Source organism: Fomitopsis serialis (assembly GCF_022376445.1).
Source record: "Fomitopsis serialis strain Sig1Antser10 chromosome Unknown B0H18scaffold_163, whole genome shotgun sequence".
Taxonomy (NCBI): domain Eukaryota; kingdom Fungi; phylum Basidiomycota; class Agaricomycetes; order Polyporales; family Fomitopsidaceae; genus Fomitopsis; species Fomitopsis serialis.
In genome coordinates, this window is record NW_025955123.1 from 47829 (window position 1) to 66364 (window position 18536).

Sequence of the window (18536 nt, forward strand, 5' to 3'; positions counted from 1 at the left end):
GGATATCACTATGCGTCCGCAACTTGCACCGGAGGGGAAGCAGCAAAACTTCCGACGCTTTGAAAGTTCTGTACGATCCATGGCCACCATCACGGCCAAGATCTGCAGCCTTCTCAAATCCACTGAGGATGGTCGTGCAATCTGCCATACGTTCCTCGGTTTCTCAGAGGAAACAAACGAGGTCATCCTACAGTTTGCGAAGCGTCACATCCCAGGCTATGGCACTTCATACCTCGATCTCACTCACGACCCAGACACCCAGCTCGTCCAAACCATGTCCGTCTATGCAGGACAACAACCTCCTTCCCTGATCGACTTCTTGGGCACGTTGAGCCCAGAATTGATCACTTATTCCCAATCGCTGGCAATGTCCAGACTTCGAGGACGCTTCAGCAAATCGGCGACCAGGGCTACTGAGAGGGCAGCACAGGGACAGGGTGAGAGAAGTCGAGAGAAGTCGGTGAAAAACAGCAAGCGTAACGGCTAGAGGACGGACTATGCAGTAGATAGGTAACGTAGTATGTATCTGTACCATTTTGCATTGTATATTTCAGTGGAGTGTCCCTGACCGAGTTGTGGGCGCCAACAGGGCGCTTCCATACGAATACGACACGCGTGCAACGCTCTTCCCAATCTCATGGAAAGTACGCTTCAACTCTCTGCTACTGAGATTCATACCTTGCACACTTTCTTCAAGAACTTCGAGACGCTCTCTGAGCCTATTCAAAGCATAGCTAGTCGACTTGAACATGTCCTCAATAGCTCGCTGACGGCTGACCATTCGCACTGCGCGGAGCCTCTATTCTTGAGTAACGCATTGCAATCACAGGTCAATACCGGAGGTGCGGAACGATGTAAAGTGCATATTTGTCACACTGACGGTACTGTACAGACAACCTCGTCGAGTCCATCCCTGTGCCTAGTGACACGGAGTCAGAGGTATCACAGCCTCACAACAGTGACGCTCAAGGCGGTGAGTACCCCCTCCGTAAGCTCAGAAGGCATCTTACCATTGCTTGTCTGCTTGTAGGGACAAAACCGTCGTCCAGGAGAGGAAAATCGACCAAAGGTCGTGTACCGAAGAAGACGTCTAGTTCATCAAGCGGACGAAGAGCCGATGTTGCGTTCTGGAAGTGCAGAACTGGTGCCCAGGCCAGTGCGCTCAGAACGTTCGTGAACATCAACAAGCCAGTCATTCCAGTGTCTGCGTCTGTCAATCAATACGTGGTCAAACTCGTCACCGCACTAGATCAGTACGAGTCGGAAATAACCAGCGCTCTCACGTCTTTGAATCAGGAAAGGGAGCACCCATCTAATTCAGCTTTCATTGACGATTCCATCACATCAATCGTTCAACGTTGCAACCTTGCAGGACAGCGTGAGGTAACCACGGGATTCCTCGTCATGGTCAACTACATGCAGCTGACCTGCAAGGTGAATGCGTAAGTACACATCTACAGTCAACTGGGGTTGCTCTGATGGTACCGTTGCAGGCTGAAGCGTGGAGGAAATCACAAGAGCTACAATGAGGTCTGGAGGCTATACATCAGGGACCATATGCCCAATCCGCCCAGCGAAAGAACGTTCCGCCGCTGGATTAACTGGGGAAGCAAATTTTCCACGGTTGCGTCTGGAGGTATGAACGTATATCCTGCAATGCAATGGCATAGCTAATGAACAGTCTCTGATAAGGCACGGTATATTTACTTGCTATCATTGCCTTCGCACGTTTGCATGAGGAACTAGGCAAAGCCCTGGAGGATTTTCCGTGTCATTTGGCAAACGTGCTTCGATGTCCTGACCCAGGTGAGTCGATATTTGTGCCGTCTACTCATTTTTCAAACCCCCCGTGCTCTGATAGACACAGCATGCGGCAAGCAAATCCTTACGAGAATCATCCCATCGATTGCTCAACTGCGTCAACGCGTCGCCCTTCGATACGACACGCTGTTTCCTCCAAGCACTCTCAAGGAGCTGGAGCTGACCACCGACTTCATTCTGTGCTCCGACGTTGAACAATCAGATAAGGTATTTGGATCTCTAAGCCTAAAGTGAGTCCGCCTATTTAGCAGTGACGAAGAGCACATTGCCAATACTTTTCTAGCGCATTCGCCGCCGTGGACAGGGATGCTGAGGCTTGGATGCCGTGTCTGATACCTACCAGTGGCCATGACGTCCTATGTCTGACGTCCGCCAGCCAAAAGCTGCTCTGCTCCCAAGGGGATGTGCACATGGACCCACCATCACCCTTGACGGTCATCGACTCCTGGGATGTAGAGAATATTGGTATCTTGGACGACCCCGAGCAGTCCGCATCCTCGTTCCACGTAGTAGCTCCTTCGATGCTGCTCAAGACCGGTTTCTCTTTACGGCATGAAGAGCATCAGGCGCACCCTGTCCCGACGGACCCGAAGGATGCTTATGCATGGACGGAGAGGCAGCGGGAGGCTGCGGCCGAAGCAGAGCAGCCCGGGAGTGTTGAAGACCTGAATCAATGGGTGAATCTCAGACTTTTTACGCCACGGCTCTTCACGCATTCCTGACCAGTTCATGACTCTTTTAAAGATGTCCGCATTATACCAGGATGGCCGACGCATGGATACTTCGTCGTACATCAGATTAGACCCTGGAATCTTGAGGTATGCCGTTCATTGCTTTGATTTGCTGGTAGTATTCTGACCAGATACCAGTCAACCTCTGCAGATCGTCGACTGTGATGGGGGCCTGATTACATGTCTGTTCCCGAACATGCCAGATCACCTTCGTAATACGTTGACGGCCAACGTAATGGCATGTTTGGAAGGGCATAATATCAACCTGGAAGACATGTGCTCTGCGTCTGATGGCGACAAGTATACCTTCCCAGTTCTGCACTTCTCATGGTACAACAGGCATGGTATGCGAGTGAGTGCACCGGCATCTGAGACGTCAATGCTTGACATACTGACATGTTGGTATTAGGGCCATGAAGTGCCAGAAGAGGCGCATCCGTTGCTCGTAGGGAAAGCGGATAATACACGCATGAATTACAGTCAACTGCTTCCCTACCAGTCGAGCGATACAAGGAAATATCAAGATATCTACGACAACATGCAGACCGTGCTTGAGAGCGTGTTCGAGTTCATGGCAGAACAAGTGAGTATACATATTTTAGAACGCTCTGTTTAATGCGCCTAATAAATTATCAACAAAGATCAAGGCCGTACTGCCCAACCACTATGCGAATCTTGAAATGGATGCGGAGGTCTTGCCTGGGAATGCATGCTCAATCGTGCATCCCTTCCTCTCCCTGGTCATCAACCTCAACGTCTCCACCCTTGCTCACAGGGATTCTCTGGACAAGTCGTTGTGTGTTGTGCTTGCCCTGGGTGAGCATGAAGGAGGAGAGCTGTGTCTGTACGAACCGGGCTTGGTTCTGCCCCTTCGCTGCGGTGATTTTGCGGCCTTTCCATCTTACCGTATAACTCATTTCAACCGCCACTTCACCGGACAGCGTGCGTCCATCGTTTTACATACTGATAAATATATAGAAGACTGGACAAGCGGCGGACGGAATGGCTTGAGAAGAATCAGCATTTCGCTTAGCTATGGCCGTTCTCGGCTTGTACTGCGTACCGTACCGCGTACTTACGTCTGTCGTAATTCAATTGGTCCCACGTTCAGCGCTCTGGGGTGCGTCAGGAACATGAACGGTAGGTGAGCAGTAACGGTAACTACTCCTCTGTCTCTAACCTCTCCCTCTGCCATGTCTCTTGAATCAACACTGAGATCGTGCTTGCCAGTTCTAGACTTCAAGTGATGAATATTTGAGGCTTCTGGCTCCGTCTCAGCGCGTATCCGAAACTCCGAGAAGCTCTCACGCTCGCAATTTTGCTCAAGCACCTCTGACGGTTTGTTCTCCTGCGCTGTCTTAGCCTCTCTTACATTCATGTCTACTCGCCAGACGCGCTCTGCTGGGAGCAAGCCCAAGGCCCCGGAGCCAAGGCACCGTCTAAGGCAACCCCGAAGTCAGCGCCCGCTGGCAAAGCAACAAGTCGCAAATCTAACGCCACTGCTGCAAAGGCCAGTTCCAGCAAACCCGATGCACCAGAATCCAAGGCTGGTACAGCGAGCTATGCAAGTGCTCTCAAAGACGCGAAGGAGTTCCTGCGGAAGCAAATGCCCAACGCATCCGAGAAGGACATCCAGCTGAGGGCGCGGAGGTACGTCTCTGAGATGAGGAAGGACACCGTGTCCGATGGGGAACGCCGGGACGGTGAGTACCGCATACGTCCAGAAATCCGTATACTAAATGTAGGCTACAGACATCCAGAACAAATCTAGCCAGATGATGCGGAAGGACAAGCAGGCTATGGACGGCGAGATGAGTGGGGATGAAGATGAACAGGATGAACTATTGGACAGTGACGGCGGGGTCGATGCAACAAAGGGGAAGAGTACGCAGGATGGTGAGTGAGTTTCATCTTTGTCGCTGATGACTCACAGGGTGCCGGCAGTTCCAGCTCGCAAGAGGAAGGCGAACGTGCTCTTTGACCAAGAGGAGGATGATGCAGAGGTGCAGCAGCGCGCACCCGACAAGAAGAAGCCGAAGAAGCAGGGCCCGGGCAATCTGCAACACCAGAGGAAGAGACGGACTTGGTTGAACGCCTCCGTGAGTGCATCGTCAAACATGGCTTACAGGTATGACGATCCATTGTGAATAGGACGAAGGGCCGGCAAAGCGAAGTCACAGGTGACTCAAGATGCCGAGGAGGAGAACAGTGCAGGGGAGGAGGAGACGGAGGACAGAGGCTCTCAGGACGACGGCAAGTACTGACAGTATCAATTATTATTAATTCACTGACAGTGCAGCTACAAGCCGAAGAAGAAGATGACGACCCTACTCCTCGTAACAGGAAGGCTTCCGCGCCAAAGACGCAGGCTACTCAGGTCAAGGGGAAGACCACGAAGAAGCAACTTCCTTACGACTTCTCCGACTCTGAAGATGACGACTCTTACAACCCACCCGCGAGTGATGGGGATGATAAGGACAGTGCCAGCATGCTGATAGAGGGAGAAGACCCCGACGACTTGGGCGAGGTAAGCTGGCTGCACATATTGATAACGCCACTGATCCTTGTTGTTCAGCTCGTGGCGAAGACTGAGGAAGAGTTGAAGCCGATGCCGAAGCCCAAACGCCGTGCAAAAGGGTCGGTTGCGAAAGCGGAGGGAGCCAAGGGCAAGAGCACCACCAAGCCCACCTCCCAGACCGAGGATCACGACGTTCTACTGGAAGAATGGCCCGACGACAAGCCTCTCCCAGATGACAGCCTGACGCGTGAACCCTTGAAGGGTTTGATGAACCGCGCCCAGCAGGAATTCAGGGTCCGGCTCGCCGTGTCGAACGCTTGGCCTCGCGTGAGGAAAACGGTCTTTCAAAAGGACGTGATCCCGCAGGATGTCATCCTCACCCTCATCAAGGACCCCTTGTACCAGAGGGAGAAGTTCCAGACGCTCTTCAAGCGGCTTTGGCGTGATGACTCCTGGCGAACAAAGATGACCCACAAGGTATGTCACTCACCTTCTGTTGACGTGGCTGACATCAGGACTTGGGAGCTCTAGGTCTACAAGGTCGCGTCGCAGATGAGACAGGAGCTGAAGCAGAAGGCGAAGCGGGTGGTGGAGAGAGAGTGGCTACCAGTGCTGCTCAGGGTGTCAGACAAGGGCCCAAATGGGCGGAAGCTCACTGCGGCCGCCTACAATGAGAAGGTCCAGAAGGCTCGGGATGCACGCGTCAACTTTCTCAAGGAGAACGACGTGTTTCATCACGGCCAAATCGAGTTGCCTGACCCTGAGGAGGACAACGCGGTACGTGTGCTGTAAATATAAAGTATGTTACTGATTTGTGTTAGGAGTTGCCTGAGGTCGATCTTGCGTTGCCGTTCCACAGCGACGTGCTGGCGGAGGTCATAGCGCGTCAATGGTGGCTAGGCCACCATCCGGAGGCTACTCGGCCTCAGAACAAAGCACGCTTCGACCTCAGCAAGCCCCTTCCCAGCAACATGATCGCTCTCGCTTGCTGCGCGGTGAGTGCAGTTTTTATTTCCACCGTTCCGGGCTGAGCTTGAGTCCGGCTGTTTAGCTGCTCGTTTGCCTGGATGAGGGGCAGAAGCCGAACGAGACCGTCAACTTCAACGAGAAGTCGTACGCCGTGCAGTAAGCCCTTTTATTGAACTCCTCACTATCTGGTGGGCTGGCTAAGAACATGACTGCAGCCACGATCGCTTCCAAGCCCGCATCGATAGGTGGAGGAAGCTCGTCCGGGACGGAGAAGCAGAGCTGGAGCAAAACCCTGACTCCGACAAATCTCAACGCTTGGCAGGGTTGCGGAACATGCTGCAGTCCATGGACGACACCCTCGCTTACAACATACGGTGAGTATCTTGGATTGTATTTGACATGTAACTAAAGAAGACAATCTGCTGCAACAGGAAGATTGCGCAGTTGGGAGAGGCAGAGCCTGATGGCGAGGAGGGAAGCGAGGACGTGGAGATGGACGATGGCGACATGATGCTCAACGACCTCTGGTTGAAGAAGGGGTCGTCCTCCAAGGCGAAGGATTCTGCAGCGTCGTCTGGCAGAAAGGCTTTGTCCGGAACATCTGGTGAGCCTAGCGAGGTGTCTTGAACGTCGGTATGTTGTTTTCGTGGCGGTGGGGTGTCAACTAGATTGAGTTCAATTATTGTGTGCTAATGAGTCCACAGAATCTCAAATACTCATATGCGTGGAAGAAGTCACAACAGTCGGCGTGTAAGATAACCTGCAGGGTGTCTGCATCTATACCAAGGTCCTCCCTCACTGTCGTCACCCGTAGCGTTGTTGTATCCTTTGCAGTCATGTAGTATGATTTGTTGTACAGTGTAAACGGTGGTATTATGGATTTTCTGCTGGGAAACCTGTGCGCTAGAGACCGATTGCGAAGTTGTCAGAGAGACTAATGAGTCATTGATGAAGGACTGAAAAAGGAAATGAAAATAGAAAGGGCCTACTCCACGAGCTATGCAAACTTGCTCATAAGTCGATTCAACACATCCATTAGACTATACAACTAAAATAAAAACAGGATACATAAAAGGCCAGCTCAGATTACAAAGAGCTTTATAGTAATAGAACTGAACGGTGAGTGCTCAAAAAGTAATTACTGAACTCCTCATAAAGTACACTCAAGGCTTTGACCATTCTCCAAATTAGGCGACTTGTGTTGAAGAGTGTTTGGTTCAGTCTTCAAGCCAAACCTCCTTTCAACCACTCTTCAAGGGCTTCACGAGACTTTATTGCTTCTTTCTGAGAATGTCAGTTTTTCCTGATGTACTGGCGCAGGCCCACGGATATCGGAACACGGCAGAAGCAAGCAGCGTGGGTATTAGTCATGTGATTTGTCAGGCACAGAGTCAGGGCCATCATAATATAGATCGCGACAGCATCTTATCTATCACCGGCAATCTAGGCAGGTGCACCCGAACAGATTCAGGTAAGTTCCACGACACACTGGCAAGCGTTCGCATCGACTGACTTATCCATCCACAGGATGGGCATGATTGGGGGCTACATACTGCCCGAGAGCAGTGTCCACGATTTCTGGGTGAAGAGGTGGGGTGAGCAGCACCTCCAGGATACCCCGGCGGATGAGGAGCCCGGCGCGTATGACGATGTCTCGCACGACATCGTCTACTTAATCGAGTGGGTGCGCTCGCTCCCAGAGACTCACCGCGTTGCACCAGTGAGCTGTGCGTACCCGCCCCATTTTTCGGATGCATTATTGACCCCCCCCCCGATAATATAGGGCTCCTCGGCAAGCAAGGCGAAACCGCCGTGATCATCACAGCGTGGGAGGATCAGAAGAGACACTTCCGTCGCATCCTCGAAGACAAAGCGCAGGAGCAGCTTCGGGACACATTCGTGCAGGCTGCCAACGAGGCTGCTGGGCACGATGTGTTTGCTGTGAAGGACCTTCAGTACTTCAGCATGTCGGAGCAATACCTTGTCCTTCCGCTTGCGATGTGAGTACCGACTCGGTTGTGCCGTTCGCTCCCGACGACTGACTTCGACTCTAACAGGTGCTATGACCGTCCGCGCGCGGCACGCGAAGTGCCGGTCAACAGCGCCCCCCAGAATGTGCGGGCCCGCAGCCGTGCCCGTAATGTGTCCCGGCACGGCTGAGTAGCACTTATGTCCTTCGATGTTGTTGTACCCTATACGCGTTGTATGATACTGTATGCCAGGCGAATGAGTACACAGTGGGCTCGCCGAGTGCGAGGCCGTTATAAGAAATTATATTGAATGTTCCTTCCAATGGAATAAACACTATCCCGGGGTAACGGACAGTAAGCGCAGTTCTCATGTCAGGGATGCCGATCGGACGCCCGACCGCGGACGCCCGACAGCGGACGCCCGACAGCGGACGCCCGACAGCGGACGCCCGACAGCGGACGCCCGACAGCGGACGCCCGACAGCGGACGCCCGACAGCGGACGCCCGAGGTCGGACGCCCGAGGTCGGACGAACGAGGTCGGATGAAGGAGGTCTGACGACCACAATCGCATACTCAATAGTTATACAAGTCACTCAGTATACATTCAATAATTATGGAGGAATGAACTCCATTGACGTCCAGCCTCTCCTGCACATGTATACACCACCCATGTTGTGTCATATGTACAGGGAAATCTAACCACGGCGAAGCTTTTTGGTAACCCGCTGCTCCTCCTTAGGAGACCCATGCACCCCTTTGCGGCCACGCTTCCTGATCCTCGCGCCGATTGCGGAAGCATCGGATCCGGTGCCCGGAGGATTCATAAGTCGCTTCGTCCGCTGAGGAACCTCCCGCCATTCTCGAGCCAATGCCTTGCAGGCATAAAGGAGGCGCTCCTTGACGAAATCATGGTCGTGGAGTGTCTGAAGTACATGTTCCGGCAAATTGTACTTATCGCGATTACTCGATAACGCCATTTCTAGATCGTGCAGCAGCATTCCTATGGTCAGGGCGACGGTCAGTGCCTCATCGACACTGATGGAAGTGTCCTTCATGCTCGTCGTTATCCGGGTGAGCCACGACTTGAATGCTCTGATCTCGGTTGCGTTCGTGTGGACAGCGGGCGGGCAATGAGACTTGCGGTAGGACCACATACCCCATTCCCAAGTCTTGGTTGTATGCCAAGATCCGGCGTGTGACTGCCAGGATATCATTGCTCAGCATGGAGAGTACACACTCACAATGCGGAAGCGTACCAACGGTGCAATGACTTCCAACAGCGCACAATAGTATTTGCTTCTTGACAGTTCCCGTAGGAACCGTAGCCGATCGAACATGTCGTCCCCCATTTTGGCAGGAGCCCCGATCTCAATCTCACAAACGTCATCTGGGTCCGCTGACGATGGCGACGACAGGCGATTTATGGCCGCTGGATCACCGCCGTCCGCCCGGGTCACTGAAGGCGATGCGACCGCCATCGGTACACCAGTTGTACCCGAAGGTCCTGTGGAGGCCATGCGAGCCGTACGGCGCATTGCATTGTGTGGCAGCGGCTTGCCTGGGCGAGCGGTCTTTGCCAAAAGCACGGACGGTAAGCGTGCAGCACTATTGCGCTCAACGGACAATGAGGCTGTAGTGAACGGTTGGGATGGTCCGGCACCGATCCCATCCGCCCGACGCTGACGGGGCACCACCCGCGGTGGCGGACAAGGCGAATCCGACCGCGGCTCGGGGCTGCCCTGATGGAGTGGACTGCTCATGCGCTCGATAACGAGACCCGATGTCAACTTGACAGGCGCCGTTCGTCGCTTCACATTCGGCCGTGTCGCCGGACGATGAGATGGCGCCGGACTAAAAAGATCGGACGGAAAAGGGCGATCAGCTCGTCCCTTGCCTTTCCGATCCACCGGGACGAAGACTGGTTGCAGGATTGGCGACGACACAGCGGATGGGATGCCCGTGTCTGATGCGGGCAGGATGTCAGAATGCGGACTTTGCTTTACCGTCAACATGTCGACGTCAAGCTCCGATTGCAGGTTCGCCAGGGGTTGTGGCGAGGCTCCCGGCGAAGGCAGGGCGGCCGACCTTTCTTGCTCGTGAGGAGGGGGGGGCGGGGTAGCGGGATCGCTGCCACTTGACGAGCTTGATGAATGGGACGTCGACGAAGAGGACGACGATTCCTTGTTAGATGAATCATGTTGGGTGGCGATATCCTCGCCACTGTATCCTTCATCCGACTGGCGTCCGGGTTGATTCTCCCGCTCATCATCACCGTCGGAAGCATCACTGTCTTTCGCCGGAGACACGCTAGCACGCTTTGAGGGACGTGTATTCGACCGACGACCCTTCGGACGGGGGGACGACTGACGGCGCGGGCGTGCGCTCCGGGCAGCGCGGCGGGAAGCAGTCCTCGGCTCCTCATGCTCCAGAGACACGATTTCGCTTTGATGGTTTCGGTAGGCAATGAAACGCATCACAAAGGCAAGCCGTGAGGAATTAGCCCTTGTACGCCAGTGTGCGATAAGAGAGTCAACCTCCGCCTGTTTCAGATGCGACGGTTCTTGGAGGGTGACACCGTTAGGAAGCGACCCGGCCTCGAGAAGCTTCTCCGGAGTCGCCTGGAGAGCGACCCAGGGGACTTTCAACTTCGGCATATTTGTATAGGCCACTGTTGCATCACTGTCAGCACCCAATGATATCACACAGATTGGATGCATACCGTAATGAAGCCGGACGAAGTCAGAAATAAAAGCCTTCTTGTTCCGTAGATTTTTGAAGCACTCGGCGCCGTGGTGGGGCATACAGGGGGTGTTGTCATCGTACATCTCCCAGTCAATCTTCGGCACACCCCGCTTACTCGCCCTGACATCCGCATCACTCTCCTCCGATAAGTCCTCGCCCGCTGCAATGAGGACATTGTGCATGAGCTACCCGGACTAGCCAGGACATGGTGCAGGCCATTCACGTACCGAACAATTTGTGCCCATAGTCCTTGAATAGATCTCGGAACCCGTCCGCACGTTTGTAGTCGGGGTACATGTCCTTGAATTTCACCCGACCCGCTGCACGCTGGGCGTTGGGGTCGACAAGGTCGTTGCAATCAAAGCTGGTGATAACGGAAGGATGAGAATATATGGAGTCAATTACAACGGTGGTACTCACTCGATTAAACACGGTTTCCCTTCCAGGGATTTGTAAACGGCGTGGACGAACACACGCATGCCGAAGTTCCTCCAGACGTAATTTGCGAAGTCTAACATGACCGCTTCGCTCTTCCGAACGATGTTCCGGTCCTGCAATTCATGAGGTTGACCTTCCGAGTTCCATCGGACGGCCTCCTGCTTGTACTCCCGCTGTTTCGCCCGGGGCAGACTGTTGGCCAGATTGCGCAGCTCCTTTTGATAAGTCGCGAGAAAGTCCTTGTCTCCGTGGGTGACCCCAGTCGCAGCCATCTTCTCATCCAACTCCGCGGGCATGTGCCAAGCTACCACACGGTGCCAGTTGAGCCGCCGGCCGAACACAGCAGGACGGTCTTTCCGTTTCTTGTTCTTAACAGGTGCGGCATTGTAAAACCAAGCCCGAACAGCCTGATTATTCATTATACAATGTATCCGCACTGCACGACAACCTACGTACCTTTTTTCCCTCCTTCTTCAACGGCTTTCCCCGGTGGGCCTCCAACTTCTCGACGGCACGCGACCGGACATCTTTACGGTCATTTGAGTCACCCGCCTTCCACTCCGGGAGGAAGCTACGCAGGATGAGGAGTTCACCAGGAGTATACGATGTGGCCGGCATGGTGGGTGGAGAGAGCTATGGTGACAGCGCACACAGTCCCAGCTGGACGCTGCACCTCCCATGCGTTTGCCTCATGGAACTAGGCGCCCGTAACTTCTCGTCGGCTATGATGCGACAATATCTGTGAATATTGGGCCATGTCGAGTTTCCGATATTAGACACACTACGCCACAGCAGCATATTTGAATGCAGCTTTCCACAGACACCAATCACAACATAACTCGCCAGCCCGGCGGCCATGTCCGAGCAACTCGGAGGGAGCTAGCCGAGGGTGCGGTATCCTCAAGGTGAACACGTTTCCGGGACAGTCATTCCCCAAGTCTGTCGAGCGACCTTGTCCACTACCCACCTGCTGCACGATGGCGAAGCCCAGGGTAAAGCGACGATGCAGCTCCCCCAAAGTTCAAGAAGTCGAGATACAACGGAAACAGACCTCAAGAGGACTCAGGACACGACTTGTAGTCTTACCGGACGAAGGCCCATCCACACCAAAGTCCTCAGCGACACCGTCGGCACCGACCGCAGGTCAATCGAAGGGCTCTAAAGCGTCGGGACCGACTGCAAGTCAATCGAAGGGCTCTAAACCGTCGGCACCGACAACACGTCGGTCGAAGGGCCTGTGGACACCGCAGTCAACCGTCGACCCGCCCGATCACCCTGTCGGGCCTTCCACTCCACCGCCTCTTCCGTCGGGCCCCCACCAACCACAGCGCCGTGCCCGGGCCCCAAAGGTGGGATTAATGCACATCCGCATATCGGCAAGGCGGCTAACAATTGGGTAGACCCAACCGGACATGATGACAGCTTGGCTTGAGTACCGGGATGAGTATCTGCGGCACATGTACACTGCCCATGCCCCACCGACACCCGACGATACCGGCGAAGCGACATGCGACAAATGCTCGGCTGGGTCCGCAGAGTGGAAGTGCCTCTCTTGCTTCGGCCGGCCGGTGCTCTGCGATTCATGCTGCCTGCGGGAGCACGCCCGCCTGCCTTTCCATCGCCTGGAGCAATGGACCAATGCGGGTTTCTGGGCCCCTTCCTGGCTTCGAACCCTAGGCCTTCGCATTCACCTCGGTCACGAAGGCGCTCCATGTCCGTGTGTTGACGAGCCCGACAATGAGAGTGACTGGTCGGATGACGATTCTTGCAATGAATCCGACAGTGGTGAAGAGGATGAGGAAACCCTCGGTGATCCCCTGCGTGATGCGGCCGGGGTTGAGCGGGCTCCGGAAATGCATATGACAATTGTCGATACGTCCGCCGTGCACTTCCTCCGCGTCGAATGCTGCCGTTGCCCTCAGGCGGAGTCAATTCGCGGTCAGCTCCTCCAGGCCGGGCTTTACCCGGCAAGCCAGCTGAATGTCAAAACGTGTTTTACCTTCGACGTTCTGGATGACTTCCTCCTCGACAATCTCGAATGCAAGACGTCCGCGATGAACTATTATCGCCGACTTCGCCGGAAGACCAATCCGGCATTCCCGCATCGTGTGCCGGTAAGTCATGTCACCCTTGCGGACGGTTCGCCTTGTTCATTAGCACACTGCAGGATCGCTATGCGGAATTCATTCGTGCAACAAGACAATGGACGCTTCTCCGGGCTATGATGCAGTTCGGATTCGGGCCGACATGGCGGGGCGAACCGGGCACGGGCGACCTTGCACTATTTTGTGCTGCCTGCCCACAGCCCGGAGTGAACATTCCAGATGACTGGGACAGTGACCCGAATGCGTGAGTGACCGGGCCGTAAGCCGCGAGCAGCAATTGAACGTACGGACAGGTACATTTACGCTCGAGGCTATGTCATGGACGGTAACTTCTCCGCCGAGCATATGAAGATGCGGAAGCCGGGAAACGATGTTCCGCTTATGCCCGGGAAGGCGTTCATGGTGACGGATGAAGAATTAGCACCTCATTTGAAGTCATCCACTGATATAAAAATGGTGTGTGTGGTGAAAGTTGTGTTGAGGGTTGTGCTGATTCAGTACAAGAAACCGACATGCAATGACCACCAAGCTATCGCTCGGGCCAATGCTCACCGCCACAAATTACAGTCTACGGGAATTGGGGCCACGGCTTGCTCACGGCACGGATGTTTCTTTCCACATGCGGTTGTCAACTTCCAGGCCGGTGAGCGGCAGAAGAACATGGATTACACGCTGTCGGAAGCTATGAGTTACCGATCGGACGGCATTCGGAACGCCATCGTGCTGTACGACGTGATGTGTCAGTATGGGGTGCACCTTCCAAAACGCTTCAAGGACGGTCCGCGGCTCCGGATGCCGCGGGGCCTTACCCTTTACCTCGGCATCGGCTTGTTCCATGTACATGGCCACCAGTCGAAGTGCCTCCTCGAGTACGCCCCGACGTTCATGCGCGGCGCCGGACAAGTGGATGGGGAGATCGTCGAAACGATGTGGTCTCCATTGGGTAAGGTGTTCGGAAGTACTCGGACGATGGCGACGTCGCATCGGCAAGAAACTCTTGACCGTCATATGAACGACTGGAATTGGCGGAAAATGGTCTCATTAGGTGCGGGAAGCAAATCAACTGTCCGGTGTTGCAGGTTCTCACCCCCTTCCAGTCCCAGCATTGAAGAAGCGCATTGCCGCAAACCGGGTACTCCTTGAGAGCTTCCGAGAGGCGCTGGAGGATCAGGAAGCCGGGATCGAAGCCGACATCCTGGCTCAATGGATGTCAGCGGTCGCGGAAGCCCACAAAAAGCGTGTGAAGGATGTATCAGTGATGGACGCATTTGAGGTTCAGGGCCAGCATGGTGGGTGGCGGGTGGCGGATATTACACCACTGATCGCTGACATGTAGAGTAGCTCCGTCAAGGGCGGAAATACAAATCGGTCTGACCGAAAAAGAAGGCGATAACAACACCATCGTCGGAGCAGCGGAGTGGATGGTTGAGGGAATGAGGATTGAGGATGCACAGTGTGTAATTACAATCCCGCCGCCGACATTCAACGCTCACACTCCGACAGAATTGCGCTGCAGCGGGTAGTAAGGGCCTATGGGACAAAGACAACGGCAGAGCAGCGTTTGAACATCGCAAAACAGAGAAAACGGCTCGAACTCCGGATCGAGCGCTTCCTAAGGAAGGGGGAGGAGATTGTGGGTACGAACGAATGGGACGACGGTCGGCAGCATACCGAGGTTATCGATGACAACGGTGACCTATCCGACTGGGAAGACATGCAGAACAACGGCCAAGCAGCCGCCGGGCCCAACGTAACAGGCAATGTCCCGGCTTCTACTCCGAAATCAAGAAAGCGAGATGGGAGGGCAGCGGAGTGGCGGCCGTTGTCACTTCCATCGTCCTACTCTGTCGACACGATCAAGACTGCGGACGTGCAGCCATATGCAAAAGCGGAACTGGAGCTACGAATCGGGCAAGCGAACGACATCTTGCACCAATTGCGGATATTGCTCAGCCAAAAGTCGTTTGTAATGCGAGCGAAGGTGCGCGATGCCAAGTCGCAGTCGCGGAAGACACGGGCGTGGGCGGATGTGCATGCCGTTCAGAAAGGAGTGGAACACCAGGCCCGTATGTACAGGAAGGTGCGGCATGCGATGACAGTGCTCGGAGCAACAACGTCAACCCTTCGAAAGTACCAAAAATTGGTGCCTGACGATTTGAAGGTCAGCACAGCAATTGTAGAACCGAACCAGAGGGGGCAGCGACATACCCGGCTACCCTGGATATGGACGACGGATGTTCAAGGCGATATGAACGCAAATGAGACAATGACGGAATGTAAGCAGGTTGCCGGTCACAGTACATCTACAGAGTCATGATTTTTTACAGTACACCGTGTGCATTGGTTCCGAGCACGGTCACAGTTCGAGCGAGCCGAAGAAGAGGACAATATCCTCCGCCGAGAGCTGGATTCTGTCCGGAGATACTTTGAGTACGAGATGAAACGGTGGGCAGACCATGCCGCCCACCGGAAGAGCGGAAGGTATCCTGGGTATGCGGAGGTGTGCCGTCAGCGGCGACATATGTTCAAAATGCTCCAGAATGATGCTGAGACTGCATATGGTATCATGTACCTTGGACGGTAATACAAACGGCCTCCTTGTATATTTACCGCTGTCCGAATTTCCCAACACTTCGGGCGTCCGACCGCGGACGCCCGATGTCGGACGCCCGATGTCGGACGCCCGATGTCGGACGCCCGATGTCGGACGCCCGATGTCGGACGCCCGAGGTCGGACGCCCGATCGCGGATGTGTCCTCTTCCTACACTGTCATGGTTCAATAACGCGGACGAGGCACACAGGTTCATCATGTATTCGGTCATGCTACAAACGAATATATCTAATACCTAGCTAAAAGTCGACTGTCAGCCAACTGGTCTTCTTCACCTTCGCCCATTTGTGTACTTGGGGTCTAAGGTAGTATACAACGCAAAGCCTCTCCCTATTGGAATGTGATACGGAGTGAGGGATTAGGGCCCCGGAGAACAAAGCCGCGCACCCGCCGGCGTACTGTAAGGTGAGGCCGAGGGTCGGGAGCTCTAATACCGTGTCGTTGTCCCCACCAATCGTGATGAGGAGATCGTACCAATCCTTTGCCGACATTCGGTCAAGGTGGAGGGGCGATCGGCGGTTGGTGATAACGGACATGGCATTGAATGGAGTACCCCACAAGGGGAGCACGTCCGCAATGTCGGGACAAATCCGAGTTGAGGCGAGCGCCGCATAGCCCATAGCATGTAACTCCGGATGAATTATCCGGAGCATGCCCGCAATGAGGGCGTGCTGCTCTGTCATTGCCCGGAACCAATCCCGGCCGGGAGATTGTTCTTCCGATAAAGTTGAGGACACCTGTGGCGGATATGTAGTGCCCTGGGGGAGACAACATCAGTCCGGCACTGCTGGTGCGCACTGCTGCATACCTGGTGACCTTGCTGGTACCAACCCGGGGAGAAAGATATGCACCCGGGATCCAGGCTTTGCCATTGTCCGGTTGCCGCGAAGTTGTCCGGGTGATTCCGCCATGTTGTCGAAGCCTGCCCACGAGACTTTGCGAGCATCGGATTGAGTAGAAACGTATTTTCCCATATCTTAAGCTGCACGCTGTGTTTATTAGCATCACCATAAGCAGGGAAGGTATAACGCTCGCCTGCTGCTCGGCCGTTATGATACCAGGCAGGTACCAAAGCAGAACATGCCCCAGTGCATCGACGACGGTGGCGGGCTGTGTAAAAATACCGTCGCCGAGTTCGAGGGGCGGGAATTCCTTCATGGCGCGATGAAGGCGCGGCATTGTCCGGTCAGAGATTTCCGCCGGGATAGCCTCCGCATAATCCTCTGCATTCCAATTCACGAAAACTTGGCTTTGCAGTGAGCTTAGGTGTGTCGCCAAGACATACACCATACTCACTTCGACGAAGAAAGGCTTCCTTAATAATTTCGACCATTTGGTGTGCCTGGCCGATCATTTCCACACTAAAGTCGGCGTCCGGCGCGGGCGACAGATTCTGCCCAGCGGTGCCAGCCAAGTAAGCTAGTCTATACTCATACAGTGCAATCATATAATTGGCCGCGCGAATGTCGAGACTGTCGGCGGACATGGCGGGAGGAGATTGTGTTGATCATGCGGGAAGGTTTGATGGGATTTTCACAGGGTCTGTATAGTTTGTACAACAGTCACACGCAAAAGCTGTGGCTGGTAAGTGTCTATTAATGGTGTTATATGCCCGGGAGATCGGCAGGTCTCCTTGTGATCAGGGCATGATGGGAGCCCGGGCTGAACTTTCCGGCGGTACCTTATCACGATTCAATAGTAATTGGAACGTCAGCATTCGGGCACAACCGGGCTCCATCCGAAATGCTGAGGATGCACACTGGTGGTGTTTGGGATGGCTAAACTGACGAACCAGCCAACACTAAGGAAAGGAACAGAGAGGGAGCGGGCTGGCAAATGTTTAGTGGAAGTAAATACGTTCGGCTGAAGCCCGGCCGAGTTCGCGACCGCACGACGCTCAGGTATTAGCCGGTTGACAATATGTTGGCCGGCAGGGTTACAACGATGTGATCGGACGCCGGCCGCGCACCGATTGTTGGCAGTAGTCAAATGTCGGCCGCACAGATTGAAGTCCATGTATCATATAGAACATGTCGCCAGCTGTCCAGCAACAATAGGAGCATTGATACGGGTGCGATGTCGGCCGACCGGGCAACAGTGAGGCCAAGACAAATTGGATGAATCACAAAGAATTCCAGTATGCGGATCCCCGGGTGGTCGGCCGACCGGACTGTCACGGCTTGTCTTATGACCGGCCGCTGTGGGAGCAGCATCTTGTCCAACCACCGGCCGACTGGGTACAGACCCATCCGTCAGACCCTCGGCCGACCGGGTGTATATGGTGAGATTTGACCGTCGGCCGCTCCGTGAACGCCGACGAATCATACCATCGGCCGACCCGTGGGTGATGACAATACAGAATGTCAATCCGCACACACCCTGTGAGCCCTGGTTGGAAACACCCCCCCATCCAACTCGTCGGCCCATCCGAGGGTAGCCGGAAGTTCCATGCATCGGCCGACGCGGGTAATGACGGCTGAGTCGAACCGTCGGCCGACGTCGGGTGGCCGGGCAACAATAAGTGAATCTCATGTCGGGTGGCCGGGTAACAAACCGATAGTTTGACCCCATTATGTGCAAACGCGGTCCGTATCGGGGCGACGTCGGATTTGTGGAATGCGTGGATAA

At 54.5% G+C, this 18536-nt stretch overlaps 5 protein-coding genes across 5 annotated transcripts; 3 read left to right on the forward strand and 2 right to left on the reverse strand.

The window, feature by feature from the left end:
* Positions 1 to 1344: 1344 nt before the first annotated feature.
* Positions 1345 to 3325, forward strand: B0H18DRAFT_853994 (uncharacterized protein; the record flags this gene model as incomplete). Its single annotated transcript, XM_048039630.1, has 9 exons — positions 1345 to 1442; positions 1494 to 1636; positions 1693 to 1806; positions 1862 to 2051; positions 2105 to 2498; positions 2566 to 2639; positions 2691 to 2904; positions 2962 to 3135; positions 3194 to 3325. Coding segments are annotated over 9 exons (1533 nt in total), but the record flags the coding sequence as incomplete, so codon positions are not given.
* Positions 3326 to 7345: 4020 nt separating this feature from the next.
* Positions 7346 to 8199, forward strand: B0H18DRAFT_959906 (uncharacterized protein; the record flags this gene model as incomplete). The annotated part of the gene is made up of 5 exons (XM_048042877.1): positions 7346 to 7395; positions 7487 to 7510; positions 7567 to 7766; positions 7823 to 8039; positions 8097 to 8199. 5 exons carry the CDS (start codon positions 7346 to 7348, stop codon positions 8197 to 8199), a joined length of 594 nt encoding a protein of 197 aa, XP_047886498.1.
* Positions 8200 to 8706: 507 nt separating this feature from the next.
* Positions 8707 to 11809, reverse strand: B0H18DRAFT_1125660 (uncharacterized protein; the record flags this gene model as incomplete). The annotated part of the gene is made up of 6 exons (XM_048035042.1): positions 8707 to 9210; positions 9268 to 10679; positions 10731 to 10913; positions 10981 to 11117; positions 11174 to 11598; positions 11648 to 11809. The coding sequence occupies 6 exons, from the start codon at positions 11807 to 11809 to the stop codon at positions 8707 to 8709; spliced, it is 2823 nt and encodes a 940-aa protein (XP_047886499.1).
* An 839-nt stretch (positions 11810 to 12648) lies between these two features.
* B0H18DRAFT_887197 (uncharacterized protein) lies at positions 12649 to 15880 on the forward strand (the record flags this gene model as incomplete). The annotated part of the gene is made up of 8 exons (XM_048041160.1): positions 12649 to 13305; positions 13359 to 13540; positions 13590 to 13752; positions 13801 to 14341; positions 14376 to 14585; positions 14638 to 14749; positions 14800 to 15572; positions 15624 to 15880. The coding sequence occupies 8 exons, from the start codon at positions 12649 to 12651 to the stop codon at positions 15878 to 15880; spliced, it is 2895 nt and encodes a 964-aa protein (XP_047886500.1).
* Positions 15881 to 16147: 267 nt separating this feature from the next.
* B0H18DRAFT_1125662 (uncharacterized protein) lies at positions 16148 to 17394 on the reverse strand (the record flags this gene model as incomplete). Its single annotated transcript, XM_048035043.1, has 5 exons — positions 16148 to 16238; positions 16296 to 16666; positions 16717 to 16830; positions 16917 to 17152; positions 17205 to 17394. 5 exons carry the CDS (start codon positions 17392 to 17394, stop codon positions 16148 to 16150), a joined length of 1002 nt encoding a protein of 333 aa, XP_047886501.1.
* Between the last annotated feature and the right edge of the window lie 1142 nt (positions 17395 to 18536).